The sequence below is a fragment of the Malaclemys terrapin genome, chromosome 3 (genome assembly GCF_027887155.1).
Source record: "Malaclemys terrapin pileata isolate rMalTer1 chromosome 3, rMalTer1.hap1, whole genome shotgun sequence".
Taxonomy (NCBI): domain Eukaryota; kingdom Metazoa; phylum Chordata; order Testudines; family Emydidae; genus Malaclemys; species Malaclemys terrapin.
The window spans coordinates 177,845,667-177,866,114 of record NC_071507.1 but is presented as its reverse complement, the minus strand read 5'-3'; the positions used below and the strand labels follow the sequence as shown (position 1 = coordinate 177,866,114).

The following is a 20,448-nucleotide window of genomic DNA, read 5'->3' as shown; positions in this document are numbered from 1 at the left end:
TTGCTGCAATTTGGTTGGTGGGAAGGGCACAGTAGAGAAATAGCAGAAAAATTCTTCCATGATAGTGAACAACTCTTGCCTGACGGACCACTAAAGAAGATATGTCCAATTCAAGTTGCATCCATATCACAGAATAAGCGCGTAGGAGAAGGAGAAACCAGTGACACTTCCGTACAGTCTTGGGATACTGGTTTCTTTCCACTGCTAAAGAAAATGGCACTAAAGTCCTTCTATTGGTTTAAATAGAAGAGCAACCTACAAATTTGGATATGTGCACTTACAGCAGTGACCTCCTGTGGAATTATGGAGGTGCACATTTTTTGTATCATTAGATTATCAGCATGACCCACACAAGGAGAATTTATTTATAAAAATCTAAGGGCTCCGATCAAATGGCTGTGGAGGGTCTTTCAAAACACAGACACAACGACTAATTATGAATTGCACACCCCTATACCAAGTGCACGAGAAGGGTTATGTAACAGTTAATAAACGGATGAAGCACTGGAAAAATGTAAAATAGATAGGAAAAAGTAATCCTGTATTTGCAGAGAAATGCACTAGATGAACCAACACACCATCTGTCTAAATATATGCCAGATACCATTTTACTTTTACACATTCTTGAACAAGCTAAACGCTTTAAATACTTGTAAATCCCAAATATTTGTGATTTAAAAATAAAGCCACATTACAGTTTTATTAAATAAGTTAAAAACCATTACAAAAATGTGAAAATTTTAAAATTTATTTTGAAATATACTTATAGGCTCGCAGTAAAAAGACTGAACAAAATTGTGCAGGCATTAAAGTGCACTAGGACAGTTTACCTGGTCATGTTTAATCCACTAAGACAACTTCATTTTTCTGTTTTTACTCCCTTATACTGTGCAAGAAAAAGTTTCAAATTTTGGCTTAGTTATTCAAGCACATTTACAAAAGTACTTTGCTTCCCTTGGGCCCAACAGTATGAGCGCCCTCAAAACACCTCACAGGATACGTTCAGCCATAGCATTGGGTGAAATATTTCCGCTAATAGAAATTCCACCATAAATGCCTTTTTTCAGAGCGTCAAAAACTATTCCCGAATTTGGGTAAAATCTGACAAACAGTTTCAGCCAAAACATCTTGAAATTTGTGTGTGGAAAAGTCAAAACATTTCACTTCAATCATTTAGAAACATTTCTGACATTTTGCTTTAAAATGGCATTCCATTATCAAATTTGGCCAATTTAAAAAAAAAAAAAAAAAAAAAAAAAAAAGCATCACTACAAAAGAGGGTGAAAAATACCCCAAAACTGCCAAATGAAAACAAAAACACTCATAACGAATATAAACACGAAAAGACTGTTTTGACTCTACCTGAAATGTTTCAGTCAATTGGAAATGAAAGTTTTCCAAGTTTCTGTTTGATTAAAAATTTCAAAAAATTGGCTTGGTTTGCCCCCCCCCCCCCCTTTTTTTTTTTTTTTTTTAAACTTTTCAGTTCAGCACCCAAACCAAAAAATCTATTTGCAGGCTCAGGTTCTAAATAATCACGGTCTAATGCTCACACACAGTTCCTGCCGACTTCTAAGTGGCCCTAACTCCTAAGTAAATAGGAGATAGAGGTATTGCAAACAGGACACAGGGACCAATGACAACTATGCTTGCACATTTATGGGCAGAATTTTATCCCATACTCTCCTGTGCATCTTTTTCTCTCTCTGACAAGCAAAAGAACAAGACCATCTACAAAATTACTTACAGGGTGTTTCCAAAACTGTTCTGCTACTGGGAAATATCAAAATATTCTGCCAAATTAAAAAAAATTAGTTTACCAAAATAGATTTTGAAGTTGATGTGTCATGTTTGGGTCAAGTAAAAAAGCCACCCAGTCGCACTACAGTCCATAGGCAGATTTTTTTGCTCTTCTCTTCCCTAGAGCATGAAGAGCAGGGCTAATCTTTTTTTGCAATGGAATTAAGCTTGCATCCTAACTGTCAGTACTCAAACACCACAAGAGTAACAGTCCAAGTATCCACTTTATCAAAAAGAGGAATTACAATGTAGCCCTTTGAAAAATAAACATTTGCATACATACAGCAATACACAAGATTACTCCTGGGGGAATTCTGCAAAATTTTGCATATTTTGTCAAAATATCACGCTGGGTGTTTTTTGAACAGGGAGGAATTGTTAGGGAGCCTCCATCATGCAGACGCTGACTGACCCCCTAGCCCTTCTCAGTCAGACAGGCACATCTGCCCCCGTCCCCACGTGGCCCTGCGCCCCCACTCCCATTCAGTCCCCGCCCCAATCTGTGCCCCCACTTGCCTTTCTGAACTCGTCTGTGACCTTTTCCCCAGCAGCCCATGCTGTCTGTCCCCCCATATCCTGTGCCTCCTGACCTGGCCCCATGGGCAGGACACTGTGATGAAGGCAGCCTCTCCTTCTTCCCTATCTGCAGCTGGGGCTGCTCCCGCACAGAAGCAGCTGCTCTCTGTTCTGGCGACACAACAGCCCCTGGTGGGCAAAAAGAATAACTGCAGCACCTTCCCAGCATGTATTGGGTCTGGAAAAAAATTCTGTGCATGCACAGTGGGGCAGAATTCCCCCAGGAGTACAGATGATCAGCTGTGTCATAATAAATGTAAAATGAACAAGGATTGGACATTTTAAAGGATATGCACAAAAATTAAGTACACTGAGCGCAATGTTTCAATTTAGCATAATCTTAAAATTACCAATAACTATAACCAGAGGCATAAAAACCTAGATATAGGAGTATATTCTGCTGTTACACATGCGCTTCACTGACTTCACATGAACTATAAACTGATTTCAGCGTGTTTGCACCAGTCCATATGTGCGCAGAATCAGACCAACAGACTGCACAACAAAACAAAGTTTTCAGACTAATGAAGCAGTGCAACATGCAGCACATTTCCAAATATTGATGTTTTATTCATCTGGAAATTTAGATATCTTCTCAAAAGCTCAATATTACTGACAGTTTCAATGTATTATTTGCTGGTAGTAGGAAAGTCCAATCATTTTACTTCAAATTGAAATACTGTTCCATATGGACACTCAGTGGATTTCAAAAAGTGTAACAGACTGAACTTAGTAAACCATTATTTTGCAAAATGGAAGAGAATCCAGCTCACGCTCCGTTAGTTGTGTTGACTGTGACAGGCTCATAAGAGCAAAGAGTAGCAAAAACATACTTTGTCAGTAAAGAGGGAGATGCAACTGAACGCACACACAAGAAGCAGATGACCTGGAGTATGAAAATGCCATTTTTATATTATTACTTTTCAGATTAGAACCACATTTTAAGGAGAAGGCTGTTCACGATAGGAAATTTAGACTCAAATGAAATAAATAAATAAGCTTAAGGCAAAGTCCTTATGAAGTTGTTAATGTTAAAAGATGTTTGCAATAGAAGCAGCCAAGTTGCACAAGGAATCAACCGACAGCACAGAAATATTTGGATTAAGGAAGGTACCACGCTAGTCAAAAAGCTATTTTTAATCTGTTCTATAGCCAATGATTCTGGGTACTAATGAAATGTCAGATGTTACACCAAGTCTGATCTCAGCACTACAGCAAACATCTTTGCTTGTTAATATAATGTGTGTGTGTGTGTGTGTGTTCTCTTCTTGACACAGAAGCTGAGTGATCTAGTTGTGCTACACACTTAATTTTGTTAATCATACTATACTACTAAAGAAAGTTACAACAGAGCAGTCCTGCAGCTGGCAATTTTGCAATTCATCTTAGTCATAACCTACTTTGATGGAAAAGAAAGTCCATTCAACAGGAAGAATATTTCATTTAATAGAGAAGAGTGGTTCTGAATGCAAAATAGCATGATGTATAAGGCCGTAAGAAGAGGCTCATCAGTTTAACAAAGTGGCTGTGTTTTAAATTAGACTTTGGGTGTGTGCTTTTGATACAAACTGAAGTCTTGAACAGTTCATTATTAGGTGTGCAAGAGTCTAACCTAAATACTATATAAAAAAAACCTAACATTTTAAAAACAGAGAAATACAAATCAGAGATCCAGTTTACTATACAGGACAGCTGTTTTGTCACCATCTACCAGTTTTGTGTTTACAGTAGATTGCAGCAGATTAGCATCAACAAGTAAAAATTTCTTAATGGTGGCAAAATTCTTCAGAAGCAGCTGTCCTTGCGCATCCACTTGAACAGTCTTGGCTCTCCAAACTTTGCTCAGTCAGAACAAAAACTGATCAGGAGTGTGTGTCTTTCAAGCTTCCACCTGAAGTCATAAGGATTTACCACAGCAAAGTGTATGAAACATGCTAAGTGCAATTTTTTCCTTCAAGGAACCTAATTCAATTAATTGTTGTGGATTTCAAGAAGCACACTTTTATTCCTGGAGTTTTTTTTTTTTTTTTTTGGTAAATGGCAACAGGCTTTTAAGTCCCACTCCTGCAATCTCATCTGAATGAAGGTCTGACTGTGCAAACTGATTGCTGGATCAGGCTCTAAACGTGTAGAGTTCCAAAACATTCTGAGTTAACCAATGTGTTTATATGTTTATAAAATGTTTTAATTAAGTTTCTTGCGGCTTAGTGAAAAGCAGTTTCCAAACAAAGGGTCTGATTTTGCACACTTTTACTTATGCAAGTAGTTTCAATGACGGCAGGCCAAGCCCTAGCTGAACAAATATAAAATATATTTTGTATAGAAAATACTAGTATATAAAACATTAAAAATCACTTGTTTTACTTTGTATCAAATATGAACAGCAATTGTTACTCAAATGAGTTTTGCTTTTAATACTCTAGTACCCAAATTGTTTCCAAAGAGTTCTGCTTTTCTGAAGTGCTGGTGACTGGATGCCCAAATGTTGAGGAAAAGAGGAACCAAAAAAAAAAAAAAGAGAGACACACACACAATTGAGTTCTCATACGATATCATCAGAACAGAGCCTAAACTGAAAAAAATAATTACATACCTTTTTTCCACCCTATTAAAGAGGCAAATATGAACAGAAGTTAAGAAAACATCGTCAATTCGGTTTTAACCATTTTAGCTCTTCCTGACTTTTAGAAAGTTCAGAGAGCAGATTTTTTTGTCCAACTAGCCCACTTAGGCAGAGGTTGGTATGGGTATGAGCATGTTCAATGCACCATCACTTTTAGGTTTCTCTGCTGTAGCAATTCTGTTCAGTTTGTCAACCTGTGTCTGCCAACTGGGTATTTTCTTTGTAGTCATATGACGTCGGGCGTGTTTTGTCAAGTGATCACTGCGCATGAAACGACGATCACACACAGGACAAGCAAACTTCTTCTCTCCAGTATGAGTTCTTCGGTGTCGAGAAAGTTCATCTGAGCGGGCAAACTTTTTGTCACAGCCTTCCCAGTTACAGCTGAAAGGTTTTTCTCCTGAATGGATATGGAGAAAAGCAAAACAAGGTTATTTTTACTGATAAAAAAGAAAATGGCTTTAAGAACTAATAATTTAGACTCCAGCCTTGCAGCCACTTAAGCACATATTTAACTCTATGCACACGAGTCCCATAAGATTAAGCATGTGCTTAAGTGGCTGCTGCATCAAGGTCTTAGACAAAAGTACATTTATTGCTTTTGTTGATTTTCTGATTCAACAACATTATAAAAAAATGTTGCCAAACAATTCAGAGTTTAGGGGAGAATATTTTTGCATAAAGCTACAATATCTTTTGACTGTGAACTTTGAGAAATGAACCCCTCTACTAGAAGTCAGAGACTGTGCCATGTCATTAGAAAGAACTATAATCTGAAATAAAGTCTTGGATTTGATCTCAATGTCATAATAAAATGCTCAATTCTTCAAAAGAACACAGCAACTTAACTGCTAATAACAATTAAGAACATAATTACTAAGATTTTGGATCATTTACTGAGCTATGTTTATCATTAGATTTGGCAGTTCATCAATTCCACCAAAAAGAAGTTACATTTTATTGCTCATGTGGTGTGAAACAGAACTAATGTAAGGGATGATCCTGCATTCCTTTCACAAGCTAAAATTTCCATTGGCTTCACAAGCATTTTGGATGCCCAAGGAACATAAGCGTTTGCTCACAGCTCTAACATCACCTTTGCTAGTTTCTGATTACTGTGTGTAATACTTACACAATTGTGCAATTTTAGAGCTATTCTAATAGCAAGTGATCTACTACCCACTTTTCCCCAGCGATAAACATTTAATATCCAAAATATACTTACAGATAAATCTGAAAATGTGTGCTCCATTCCACAAGGAAGCACTAAAAAGAATTCTTACATATTAAGGGCTCAGTCCTTCCCCTACTGCACAAGATAATCCACCTCTCTCTCAAAGCAGAAGTAACAGAGGGAAGGGTAGGTCAGCTATTGTTCCTCTGGCCTTCTGCAGGCTCTATTTGCTAGTTAAGAATCACAGCTAGACCAGTGTGCTCCAGCTCCCCTGTACACATGCTGCAGTCATCATGTTAGAACGGATTCATACAGCTTCTTTTTGAACCAGAGGAAAGATGTTCTATAAGATACACTGCCCTTATCCCTGGGCCATCCCGCACTGCACCAGGATAACTCAGGAATCCACTACACCAGCCATAACGGCTCTTCCACTCGCGCACACACCCTAAAGAGCAACAAGGAAGGAGAGGATTCTACCTCTAGGTCAGAGATCCCAATCTGTGGGGCGTGTTCCCCTGGGGGGCACCAAGAAACATTCAGGGAAGCACAGCTGGGACCAGGGTCAGCCCTGACGTGGGGGTGGGGGGGAGCAGGGAGAGAGCACCATCCAGCTCCACTCTTGGGCCTGGCCCCGGCTGCCAGCCCTGTGTCCGGGGCTCTGCTCCCAACCCCCACTCCAGGGGCACAGACAGAGGTAAGGGGAGGACGCGAGGTAAAAAGTTTGTGACCACTGCTCTAGGTTCTAGTTTAGGGAAATATCTACTCCCTTAAAGTGTCTTTTTCAAAAAGTTATTCTTCCAATGAGGAATTTTAATAAGATAAATTGTCAGATTAAATGGAAATTAAAACCAGATTATGTGCTGAATATCCATAGAGTTAGACCAGGCTCAGGAGAGAACCAGGAAAGAAATACATCTTAAAGTAATCTCCTCTGCCCCCCCCCCCCCCTCCAAAATAAACAAATATAGCACTTGGACATCCTTTTAATAAGAACCCAGAATGCGTGACTTGCAGCAGACCAGGATTTCAGAAAGAAGAAAGGAATTATTAAAACATACTTTGTAAAAATATATTTCTGCCCTGATTGCTCCTCAAAGTCTGGTTAAAGACAGTCCACAAGTATTTGTTATGTTTGATTTTCATTTCAGTTTAACAATTCTATGCATATAGTGGTCACAAACTAAAGCCGACTGGTTTTATTTAACCAATAGTTAGTTCTATTATCCACCACAGTGGAATTCATTACAGCTCAGGACCTGGTGCTCATTCCTTTAGTGAAGTCAGAATGCTAAAAAACTGGAAAAAAATACATCTATCTTAACAGGTGTATTGAGTGGATTCTGTTATGTGTAGCCTGATGAACCATAAAAAGACAAACACAAAAACCACCTGTAGGATGATGTGTCACAACACACCCTCCCCAAGAAAACTGGTTTATGTAATTCCTTCAGATCATATTAAATATAGCACAACTCAAGTTTAAAAAAAACATTTTGGACCAAGTTTTGCTTTAATTTACACTATGTGAAATTCTACTCATGTCAATGGAGTTAATCTGGGGTTTAAGTTACAGAAAATAAATTGTCCCTTTTTTGTCTGTCCTTGAAGAATATCCTCTACTCTCCCACAATATATGGAAAGGTTTCTATGCCACCCACTTACCCCTCTCAGAATCAAAATGCAGAACAACATTCTTCCAACAATACAAGTGAATATTCTTGTAACAAAGGATTTGCCCTCCATACGCACCAGTGTGAGTACGAAGATGGGCTTTGAGGTGGGAACTTTTGAAGTAAGTTTTCCTACAGCCTGGGAAGTTGCAAACGTAATTTCTCCTTCTTGAGAAGTCCATTTGAGGTGCACAGCTTTGACCAGAAGCAATAAAAACTGGTGCAGGAGCAAGAGGCAATAACTTGGTGTTTCCAACAGTCATTACTGTTTGTTGGCACTGTGGTGTCTGTGCAACAGCAGTCTGTGGAAGAACCAACATAACAGTCCCCTGAGGCACAGAAGATCCCATGAGAACAGGCTGAGAAACTGGGGCTGTTTGGGGTAAAATAGGTTGGACAGTAGTTGCGACTGTCTGTGTAGGGGGTTTTATAAAGGCAGAAATCATACGTCTTTGCCTGTTAAAAGGGATCATTTGGCAGATGACTTGGGGGTTTGAAACAGGGGTAGGTAGCAGCTGGGTGGCTTTTTTCTGTAGGTAGTTGTCACAGTTCTTTGGTAAACAAGTCCGCGGTGAAACAGGCCGTATTGGCTGTTGCCCTTTATTGGTAGCGTTACAACTGGAGTTGTGCACATAAGCCTGATGTACTGGTGAAGTATCACTAATTAAACCATCAGCAGTGTCCATGTCCTCTGAAACTCTGGAATGTCTTCGGTCTTGTGCTTCACACCAGTCTGTGGAAGTGCTGCAATTGCCTGAAGTTACCTTTGTTTTAACTTGCACAGCAGGAATGTGGGGGTAAGCAGAACTATCGCCCGTATGACGTATCACACTGGTTGCCATGGCCCTGCAAGGCTGAGGGGCAGGTGGCTCAGGTATTGCTGACTTCCGACTGGACTGTCTCTCCATGTTTATGACAGATGGTTTGGCTATGGCAGATGCACAGTTTGTAGAGGTGACTACGCAAACAGATGTATTTGCCATGACTGTCCTTGGCTTGGAATAAGTGACTTGTGAAGAAAGGAGCATTGTAGTCGATGGCTCAACAAAATCAGGGCTGTGGGGTGGGGTCATACACTAGAAAAATAAAACAAAAATATACAAACATAAAAACCGTCAGGTGTTTTCACAGTGGTTATCAACCTTACTTTAAAAATAAAGAACATGTGATAAAGATCTAGAGTAGAATGAAGAGTCTAAAGAGCCATATTTTAGGAAGCTATGACTAAAACATTAACTTCTTATAGAGTGGCTCTTCTGGAAAGTTCAAAAGCCTGCTAGTATCAAGTAAACAGTGACACAGCTGCAATACTGCATGTGTCAGCTCTTTAGGCTCCAACGCCCATTTTCACTCAGATAATGGCTGCGTCTATTTAAATGCTGTACACTGTGCGCTGTTCTTAGAAAATAGGATAGCAATTCATAGTGACATTATACCTGCTTAATTGCAGGTTGGCAGAGACCTAAATCTTTTATTAATTATTATTCTGTCAGCTGGTAGCTCATCTTGGAATAGATATGTTTGGAACTGTTCTCCCCGCTCTTCTTGAGCCACTTCTCCCTCTTCCCTCCACTGCTTCTGAGAATTTATGCCTCTTCCCTTCACTGCTCCAGAAGAGACCAGCCACTGTTGGGAGATGAGATTATGACCTAAGAGGTCTATCAGCCAGTCATCACCCCTCTCAATCTTCCTCCTCCTTCTTCCTAGTTCATTTGCATAATAAATGTCTATTGGGTAAAATGAATTCCTTAACATATTGAAAGATTAAAACAAATTAGCTTTTCTTGGATATCAACTACAACAATACCTATATAAGAAACACAAGAACAGCTATACTGGGTCAGACCAAAGGTCCATCTAGCCCAGTATCCTGTCTTCTGACTGCGGCCAATGCCAGGTGCTTCAGAGGGAACGAACAGAAAATCATCAAGTGATCCATTCCCAGGTACCTGAGAATCAACTGTCATCTAAAGTGGACCAGAACTTTGGAGAAATAATCAGCTGCACATACAAACACACAGGCTATGGAAGTATCATGATGAAATGGCAAGTTTAATTTCAACTTGCTTTTATGCTTTATCACTGTGTCTAATAACATTTGTCCTACATTCCAAGGATTCTTTTTTGTATGATCTTTGCAGGTAAATCAATACAGAGTCTACTCCTGGGGAAATACTGCGCAATGCAGAATTTTGCAGAAATTAATGTTGTGTGCACAGAATTTCCTTCCCCCCCGCCGCCCCAGAAATGGGCTGCAGTGCTGCTGGTCACCACTAGGGGCCACTGGACCCTGCAGAGCCCACCTCACACATAGAAAACACTGCCAGGGGAAGGAACTAGAGAGCCACAGGGTTCCGGGCAGCTGCATTTCCCAGCATGCCCTAAGAGAAGGAGGCAGCGGAAACTCCACACAAGCCTGGGACTGAGCATCAGGCTGTTTCTCCCTCTGGATCCCTGGAGTCTGATAGGTAGGGGGGTGGCTGTCTGGGCTGGGGAAAGCCCTCAGCTGAGGTTGGGGGGGGGGGGGGACGGGACGGAGGGGGAGGGGAGGAGAGAACAGCAGGTGTCTGGGCAAGGGCAGACCCCGTAGCTGGTCTCTGGGGGGTAGGGGATCTGGGTGTATTGGTTGGGGCGAGGGGGTGCCGCAGCTGGGCTCTGGGTGGGAGGGGTAGTGGGTGTCTGGACCCCCCAGCTGGGCGGGAAGAGGGGGCAGAGAAATAGGAACTGGGTTGTCATAGGGGTTTCTTTACCTCTCTACTGCTGGGGTAATTTTTTGTGTGCGTCTGTATTGTTACAGACATACTTGCTGACAGGTATTTTGAAATAAATTACCAAAGTAATTGAAACTGGCATGATTATGTAATGTTATTTTTGACAAATAAAACTGGCAGAATTTTGCAGAATTTTAAAATAGTTGTGTGCAGAATTTTTATATTTCTAGTGCAGAATTCCCCCAAAAGTAAGAGTCACATGCAATCCTCTTACTCAAAGTACTAAGGAGAAGCCTACAATAAACTATCCAAATAAGCTGCCCCTGGACATCAGTTAAAATGAACTCTTGATCAAAGTTTTTCTACTTGGATTTAAACAGGAAGTCAAAACATTTTGTTTGTGTCATCACATCTATTACTGAAGAGATGACAGAATTATCCAAACTGAGAAATGTATACTTTACATGAAAATAGTAATTACATATATAGACAAGTTAAGAGGTAGATATTACTTTCAACAATAATCAGCATTTAAAAAACAAAGATACTGTGCTCTCCCCAAATACAATAAAATTATTCAATATAATGGGGATATAATAATATAAAATTTATCTGTGGTCATACATATTCATTTTTAATTAGTTTTTTTCTTACCAGTGTAGACAAAAAGTGATAATCCTTTGGTAATTCAGAGGCAGCTTCTGCATGCATGGTGAAGTCACCTGAATCTGAGATGGGTGTAAGTGGCCTTATCTTTAATAGGTCACCTTTCTGTGATCTTTGACCCCAGGAGCTCATACAAACAAGTGCCTGGACTGCTTCTATGTCATTCTGCTCTAAGGTGCTACACGTAGACCTTTCGCTGTCATGACGCTGTCTTTCACGTATAGATTCATATATGTCCACAATGTCAACCTAAAGGCAATCAGATCATTAGCTGTTAGAACAAGTTGGAAAACAAAGTTATCACCACCCACATACTGTTTGCTTATAATGAAGGTCACTTGAAACTCATCATATGCCCAATGCAAGATTTTTTTTAAAAACCAATTGTTATTCAATATGCAAACCTTTCCCCTCCCCCTCCTATCAGAGTACATCTTATCTCCCCACTCCCAACCCAACTAGCCTTGCAGAAGAATGACTCACTGGAAAGGAATTGACACACGTAGCTTAAATTTCCAGACTAACTTTCTTGGATTATTGTTGTTCTGAGTAAACATGTTCTGCGCGCGCGCGCACACACACACACACACACACACACACACACACACACACAAAGTGACTCCACACCCTGCTTTGTTTAGTGAGGGCCATTTTCTGGCTTGACACAAGGGATTTATTTAGCTTCAGTCTAATATTTACTGCCCTTTAGAAGAATGAGATAAGGGCAGAGAGTCAAGGGTTCCCAAGTTCTAAACACAGGTCTGCTGCCTACTCGAGCTACGTCTACACTACAGCTTAGTAGGCATACCTTATGTTGCTCAGGGGTGTGAATGAATCACCAACCTGAGCGACATAAGTTACACCAACATAAGCACCAGTGTGGAGTTTCTCCCACCGATATAGCTTCTGCAGCTTGCAGGAGGGCTGGAGTAGTTAAGCCAAGGGCAGAGCTCTTTCCTGTTGGCTTAGAGCGTCTATACCTGCCTGTGCCATTGTAAACTCTCTAGTGTAGCCGTGCCCTCAGTGTATAAATTTGGTAAGTCATTTATCCCCCATATTACAGGTGGAGGAAATTGAGGCGGACAGATGCATACATAGGAGGGCACTAAGAGCACCATATGCACATCCAGTTGTCAATGCTAAAGCACTATGTAAGAGGTAGATACTATTATTAGAGCATTTGGGGATGGGAGAGGAACCCAAACATCAATTTGTTTTCATAAGCAAATATTGCATTATTGTACTTTTCGGGGGCTAAAAATCCTCATTTTTCCTTCAGTGAAAACGTACACAAGTTTTGCAAATGTTCAGTGTGTGTGTTGTAATGACCCCAGCAGCCACATGTTGTTGCTCTAACACTTATATTCACTTTCCCCCCCACACAAAATAAGCAATAACAAAAGGGTCCATTCCTCCACTTCTTGCACACCCAAAACTCTAAACAAAATCAATTAGAATTCTGAGTGTGTGAGGAAAGCAGAATCCGGCCTTTCTTTAGATTATAAACTGGTAGGGATAATGCTTAGATACTGCAGTAATAAATCCTACTAAAAAAATCTAAAAGAGATTAGATGGCATTGGGTGAAATTATGCCCCCACTGAAAGTCAATGAGACCTTGCCATTGACTTCACTAGGTCCATAGTGCCAAGCAGATATACAACTGTGTACATAATATAGTATTTATTACACGTGTGTGGTAGACACATTAAGCACAATGGATCTGAAAAGCAGACATTTATCAAATCCATAGAGTATTCATCCACCTGACAAATCATCCCAGATTTAAAGGAAGCCTCAGGGTTAAAAAAAAAAATAATAATCCAATTTAAAGAGTCCTTAAATAGACTAACTACTCTGAAAATTTTAGAAAAAAATCCCATAGGTCTTGAAAATTTATATAATTCTTTGATTACAATATGAACAGTAAAAACCACCAAGCAGAACCACTGTGCTGAGCACCGGGCAAACATATGAAGACACAGGAGCTGGTGACAGCTCCTTCCAAGTCTCCGCGCTCTATCCAAGAAATAGCTTCCCAAGTCCTCCATCAACACCAAAAAGAGGTTACGCTCCACGCGGGTGATTTCCTCGAAAAGGGCTGTGCTCGCAAAATAAAGGCTGGGTGAAACTCACACCGGCGCCGAGAGGAGCCCGACAGCTTGTCCTGAGATCACCCCGCGCGCGGCGCACAGGCACGGCACAGGAAGTCGGCGCCTGCAAACAGCGGGCGAGCTGGCAGGCGGCCCCAGCTGCTGTGCGTCTGCCGGAGCAGCAGCAGCGCCACGGGACGGGAGATCCCCGGGGCCAGGCCCTGCATGTTTATTTTCAGGGGGGGCCGAGCCTCACCAGTCTCGTTTGCTCGCCCAACAGGCGAAGCGGGGCCGCGGCCGCCTGCTCAGCGTGACGGAGCCCCGGAGCCGAGCCCAGCGGGCTGGGAGGAGGGAAAGCCCCACCCTCGGAGGGGAGGGGAGGGGATGGCGGGGTTTCTCCCCACCCCGCGGGGCCCGCAGCCGCCGCCCACTCCCAATATAACTGCGGGGCAACGTGATGCATCAAAACAGCCCCGCGAACGCGCGCGGGCTCCGGCTGGCGAGCGCCGAGCTGCAGCGGAGCCAGGGCTGGGCGGGTGCCCGGGGGGGGAAGGAGGGGGCTGGGGGCGCCCAGCGCAGACAGCGACCGAGCTGCCATGCCCGCCCCGCCCTGGGCCGGACAGCTGCAGCGGGCCTCCCTCGGGTGCACGTACCGCGCCGTGGGTCAGCCTCGCCCCCTGCCCCACGCCGACGGCAGCGGGGCGACCATAGGGGGTGACCCCCACCCTGGGAAGGGGAGGCCGGGCTCACAAGCAAACCCACGCGCATATTCGCTCCCGTGTCCCTCCCGGGGCCAGCAGCGCGGGCCACAGACGCCCCCACCCCAGGGCACGCACCGCCCGCCCCGGGGCCAAGCTATGGCGAGCGGGCTTCGCGCCCCTGGCAGCAGGTGCCCGGCTTGCTGCCTCCAGCGCCCCAAGGGGGGAGCCCCTCATCGGGGGCGGGCGCGACGCGCCCATCACCCTGGCGCCTGGGCACGGGCAAGCCATGGGGGAGAGCGGCTGGGCAGCCGGCCCCTCAGTGCCCCCCTCTCCGCCAGCAGCCCCCCACCCCACAAAGCAGCGCCGGCCGGGGGTACTCACAGCGGGGGCATCTCCCCTCTCCGAGCCGGGCATGGTGAGGCTCCTGCAGGCAGCAGCGATGTGACAAAGGCAGCAGCCAGCGCCGCCTCCACCTCCCCCGCCCGCGGGGCCGGCCGCGCAGCAGCCCCGGCGCGGGCGGGGGGAAACACACCAGATACTCCGTGCACCAGGCGAACGGGGGAGGAAGGAGCGGGCAGCTCCCCACCAATCGCAGCCCGGCCTGGCCCGCGTCGGACCAATAGGCGGCCTCGGGCGGCGTGATCGGGGCGTGCAGCCTGCCTGATAGTAGGAAGGGCTCAGCGTGGGCATGTTCGCGGCTGCGGCTCAGTCTGAGCCACCCGCTGGAAACTAGGGGAAAGGTCAGCGCAGGAAAGGGGGGCGGGGCCGCTTGTCACTGAGCGGCGGCCAGCCAGGGAATGCCTGCGCGCGGGGGTGTGTCAGAGCTGCTGCGAGCTGCAAATCGCTCCCGTCCCAGCCAGGGAACCAGGCTCCAGACAGTGAGTGTGAAAGGGGCTACTTCTCCCCGAGCCAGCGCAGAGTACAGTCACCAGACGTGCACAACTCACTGTACCCTCTCCCCAATCCAGCACACAGTGCACCCCCAAATATACACAACTCACTGTACCCTCTCCCCAATCCAGCACACAGTGCACCCCCAAATATACACAACTCACTGCACCCTCTCCCCAATCCAGCACAGAATGCACCCCCAAATATACACAGCACATTGCACCCTCTCCCCAATCCAGCACAGAATGCACCCCCAAATATACACAGCACATTGCACCCCTCAATCTCCCAAATGTACACAATACAATGCACCTTCTTCCCAATCCAGGAGAGTGTACCCCCAAATATACACAACAATATGCCCCCAATATACACCTCACAATGCACCATTCCCCTCCCCAATCCAGCACAGTGCATCCCCAAATATACACAACACCACAATAGACCATCTTTCCTCCCCAGTCCACCCCATAAATATACACAGCAATGCACTCCACCCCTCTGCAGTCTTGCACAGAATGCACCTCCCAAATATACACAACAGAATATAGACCTCCTCCCCTTCCCAATCCAGCACAGAAAGGACCCCCATCCTCAAACCCAGCAATCCTGAACAATGCATTTTATCTCTTCCCCTCTCACTTCATAACAGTAGAAATCCCATGAAGGAAAGAATGCACCATGGAGCCCTGCTTTAGTTGGGGGCCTTTGGATGCTACTACAATATAAATAACAATATGAAAAATGCATATATCGTCTAGGGCATCATGCCCCATATCTAGAACAGCATAGAAATACCACCTAGAAAAGAACTGCTAGAACATACATTCAACTTAGCAAGTGTCAAAATGGGCCAGGCTGTGCTGGGTCGGTGATCCACTACTCTTTGATACTCTCTTTTTTTTTTTTTTTTTTTTTTGGTACCATCTTATTCTCCAGAATTTCTGCTTTCATTTAAATAAAAAAAGTCTATCTTTAGCCATTTATAGTTGCAAACTAAAGTAAGGTAAGTGACCCTGTCTCCCTGAATTTGTAGTCTGAAGTAATAGCTTCAGTGCCTGCAAATTGCCACTGTTCATTCATTCCCATAGGGCATCAGTTTAGATCTTAATTACAATCATTTAAATGTCAGTGTTAACTCTTTAGAGAGACAAGGTGGGTGAAGTAATAGCTGTTATTAGACCAACTTCTGCTGGTGTGAGAGACACGCTTTTGAGCTTACACAGAGCCCTTCTTCAGGTCTGGGAAAGGTACAGTGTGTCACAGCAAAATATAAGATGGAACAGATTTCCCAGACCGAAACAAGAGCTCTGTCCGTGTAAGCTCAAAAGCTTGTCTCTCACCAACAGAAGTTGGTCCAATAACAGATATTACCTCACCCAGTTTGTGTCTCTAATATTCTTGGATCCACACAGCTACAACAACAGTGCATACAATAGTAATAGTATTAACTCTTTCACAGCTGATCAAAGCATGTAAGAAAGGAGAGGGTGGGTCATTTTCAGAAGTGCCCGGTCTGCACTGAGTAACCCAAGTGGTTGGCACCAGGGACAGTACCACTACTTATTTTTAACCCTTCTCCACGGGGACAGGTGGCAAGCATTGTTCCTCACAGCCCCTTGTTCCTGAAGGACAACAAGGGCTCCAACTTTCCCCAGCACCCCAAAGGAAGCAGCAGTGCTGGCAAGGGGCCACCCAGTGGAGCTAGAAAGCACCTTCTTCCCCCTGGATTGATGGCAGAGGTTCCATTGCCTCTACTGTGGGGTTTGGGAGACATGAGGGGACACCTAGCTCCAACGTTAGCTACTAGTTTGACTCAGCCACATTGATATCACTACAGTATTGCCAGCCCCAAATGTTCAAAAGTCACGAGTCAGGCCCCACAAAAATCATGAAATTGGCTCAGAAATCATGAGATTTTCAAAATTAGTACATTGAGGGGGTTTTCTTTACCTTTGGATTTTTGAACCCTTAGGGTATGTCTACACTGCAATTACACACCCACAGCTGGCCCATGCCAGCTGACTTGGGCTAAGGGGCTTGAGCTAAGGAGCTGTTTATTGTGGTGTAGATGCTCCCTCTTGGGCTGCAGCCCAGGCTCTGGGACTCTCCCACCTCACAGGGTTCTTGAGCCCAGGCCTCAACCTGAGCCCAAACATCTACACTGCAATTAAACAGCCCCACAGCCCAAGCCCTGCGTGCACAAGGCAGCTAGATGTCTAATTGCCATGTAGGCATACACACAGGGTACATGTAGGTCACATTTTCAAGCTTTTCTTCACAGCCAAGAGGGCTAGAAACTTCCCATATCACAACTTTTCAGAAATCTGGCCTTTCCTCTCCAAATGGCTTAAATGTTTGTCCACACCTTGGCCTCCAGTCTTGGTTACTGCAACTTCCTCCTCTCAAGCCTCCTTGATATGAATATCTCTTCCGTCCGGTCCAGCCAAAATACAAGTTAAAAGGATTTTCCTCACCATTTTATGAGTCTACACTACTTGCCTCTTTGAATCTCTCCCCACTACCTGTTGCATCAAATTTAACCTCTTCATTCTCATCTGAAGAATCTGTACAAATTTGCCCCAGCCTACACCTCAGATCTGATTATCTGTTATGTTTCCCCTTGTTTCCTTCTCTCTCCCAATGATTTCAGCTCTGTCATCCTTTCATTTCCTTCCCATCTCCATGTCTTCTTCTCTGCCATTTTATATGTAGGGAACAACTTCCTAGTCCCTGTGCATCAGCCTCTACATTTGCATTCATATGCCTAATGTCTTGGTTACAGGGCTAACTACACCTTTGACCCCTTCTCTGGTCTTCCTGAAGTATCCCAGTATTGCTGGCACATTATGGCATATTCTAGCGACACCATCAGAGGACCTAACCACATCAGCCATACCATCAGGGATTCATTCACCTGCACATCTACTAAATGTGATATATGCCACCATGTGCCAGCAATGCCCCTCTGCCATGTACATTGGCCAAACCGGACAGTCTCTACGTAAAAGAATAAATGGACACAAATCGGACATCAGGAATGGTAACATACAAAAGCCAGTAGGAGAACACTTCAATCTTCCTGGACATTCTATAACAGATTTAAAAGTAGCCATACTTGAACAAAAAAACTTCAGAAACAGACTTCAAACAGAAACTGCAGAACTAAAATTGATTTGCAAATGTAACACCATTAATTTGGGCTTGAATAGGGACAGGGAATGGCTGGCTCACTACAAAAGCAACTTTGCCTCTCCTGGAATTGACACCTCATCAATTATTGGGAGTGGATTACATCCACCCTGATTGAATTGGCCCTGTCAATACTGGTTCTCCACTTGTGAGGTAACTCCCTTCTGTTCAGGTGTCAGTACAATAATGCCTGCATCTGTAATTTTCACTCCATGCATCGGAAGAAGTGTTTTTTTACCCACAAAAGTTTGTGCCCAAATAAATCTGTTAGTCTTTAAGGTGCCACTGGACTCCTTGTTGTTTTAGTAAGAACAAAGCATTACATGGGTAAAAGAGGGTTTTAAAATAACAAGAGGTCTATATGCACACGTATGTTGCTTGGGGAAGTTCTATGGCCTGTGTTATACAAGACGTCAGACTAGATGATCATAATGGTCCCATCTGGCCTTAGAACCTATGAATCTATGAAACCTAAGGCCTTCCATCCCAGGTGGGAGCCTAGGAAGGCCTAGCTTCCTCAGACACTCCAATGGGTTTCTGTGAGTGTCAATCTGTCCCTTCTCTTTCCCCCCACCCCTACAAATTCTTTATGTATTTTGCCAGGCTTTTTGGTTCTCTTTATAAGCTGGGATCCCCTCCCTTGACAAGCTAGTCCAGTGAGCTCAGCATCAGAGGTAGGACATCAAAGTGAATGGCTCTTGCATTGTCTCTTCAGTGTTGGCAGGGCTATCTGAAGCCATTGCAAGGAAGAGTGCAATCAGCCTCATCTTGAATTAACCCTTTCTTTCATACATTAAATTCCCTTACAACAATCATCTAAACATATAGTCATCATACATTTTAATAGAGCAGACCCATGTCCTTCACACCTCATAAAGACTTGCTTCTTCTGCAAAGCCCACCTTTGCTAACTCACGTCAGCCATCTCCATCAGTTAAAAAAAAAAAAAAGATGGTCAGAGACCAAGATAAAACTAAATAATAATAAAATAATTGTAATAATAGTAATAATGAAAAAATAAATTGCCACCTTCCTTTTAGTTTCCCAATGCGCTCAATCTTACTTGTGCCTCTTGAACTAAAAATGCCTTTGGTCAAGAACTGTCTTTTTATTTATATTTTGTACAGGCCAAATACATCAACCATGCTTAAAAATAATAAACAATAATATTAATACACACAAAAACTAAGTTAAAAGACCATTATTAAGATTGCAAAGTCAAGCACTCAAAAGTTAGGACATGCCAAAATTAAAGCTGACTGTACAATCTTAATTCAGCTCTCTGTGAAATTAAAAAAAAAAAAAAAAAAAAAAAGACAGTCTGAGGTATGGATAATTTCAGCCCAAATTGTTAAAGTTTGGCAAAATTATAAGCAACTGAAAATAGAATCTTATAATGCGCAGTGTCAGGCAATCTTAATAATAGTGTCTCTACCACTGTAAAAAGCAACAGAGGGTCCTGTGGCACCTTTGAGACTAACAGAAGTACTGGGAGCATAAGCTTTCGTGGGTAAGAACCTCACTTCTTCAGATGCATCTGAAGTGAGGTTCTTAACCACGAAAGCTTATGCTCCCAGTACTTCTGTTAGTCTCAAAGGTGCCACAGGACCCTCTGTTGCTTTTTACAGATTCAGACTAACACGGCTACCCCTCTGATACTCTACCACTGTAATAATTACTCACCCGATGAGATTTTGCAGGTGAAGTAGATTGGCAAAGTGTATCGAATGTTGTAAGAAAGACAGCAGAGGGAAGAATTTTGAGGCTAACAGTGCACAAGTACAGCGCTGAATCTGTTTTTATGCCCTCTGCCAGCCGTCCGGGCAATAAGCAACACTGTCTCCCTCCAGCCAGTATCCACACACTAACTCCGTTTTCACGACTGGCATTAACTGCTGATTCCTCTGATTCACAGCCCAAGGACGAACAAGTGAGAAATATTGGGAAAGGAAACCAAAGAGGAGTCTTTTAAAAAAAGAGAGAGAGAAAACAATCTGCTGCACTCTTGAATAAGTGTGGGTGGAACGCAGTTAGAACTTATTTGGTGCTCTGATAACACAATCGCTAGCCTTAAAGCCATTGGGGGTGGGGGTAGGGTGACCAGATGTCCCGTTTTTAAAGGGACAGTCCCATTTTTGGGGACTTTTTCTTATATAGGCGCCTATTAGCCCACACCCTCTGTCCCGTTTTTTTACAGTTGCTATCGGGTAACCCTAGGTGGGGGAAGTTAGCTATTAGGATATTTTTAACTGGAATTTTGTACATTAGTTTTATAATGTTTTATCTTCAGTGGTTCATGAACACCATTTGGATGTGTTCATCCTGGTATAAGCACAGTTGTATGGTATAA

At 43.5% G+C, this 20,448-nt stretch overlaps 1 protein-coding gene across 4 annotated transcripts; it reads right to left on the bottom strand.

Annotated features, from left to right (window-relative positions):
• Nucleotides 1-732: 732 nt before the first annotated feature.
• On the bottom strand, nt 733-19,971 carry KLF11 (KLF transcription factor 11). 4 transcript variants are annotated; one of them, XM_054022201.1, is made up of 4 exons: nt 19,782-19,971; nt 11,212-11,472; nt 7,926-8,922; nt 733-5,399 (listed from the first exon to the last, which is right to left on the bottom strand). In XM_054022201.1, the coding sequence occupies exons 2-4, from the start codon at nt 11,353-11,355 to the stop codon at nt 5,104-5,106; spliced, it is 1,437 nt and encodes a 478-aa protein (XP_053878176.1). In that variant the 5' UTR covers nt 11,356-11,472; nt 19,782-19,971; the 3' UTR covers nt 733-5,103. The 4 variants fall into 4 exon arrangements, with proteins under 4 accessions (XP_053878176.1, XP_053878174.1, XP_053878178.1 ...); XM_054022199.1 differs by lacking the exon at nt 19,782-19,971 and adding an exon at nt 14,397-14,531; XM_054022203.1 differs by lacking the exon at nt 19,782-19,971 and adding an exon at nt 13,358-13,481.
• Between the last annotated feature and the right edge of the window lie 477 nt (nt 19,972-20,448).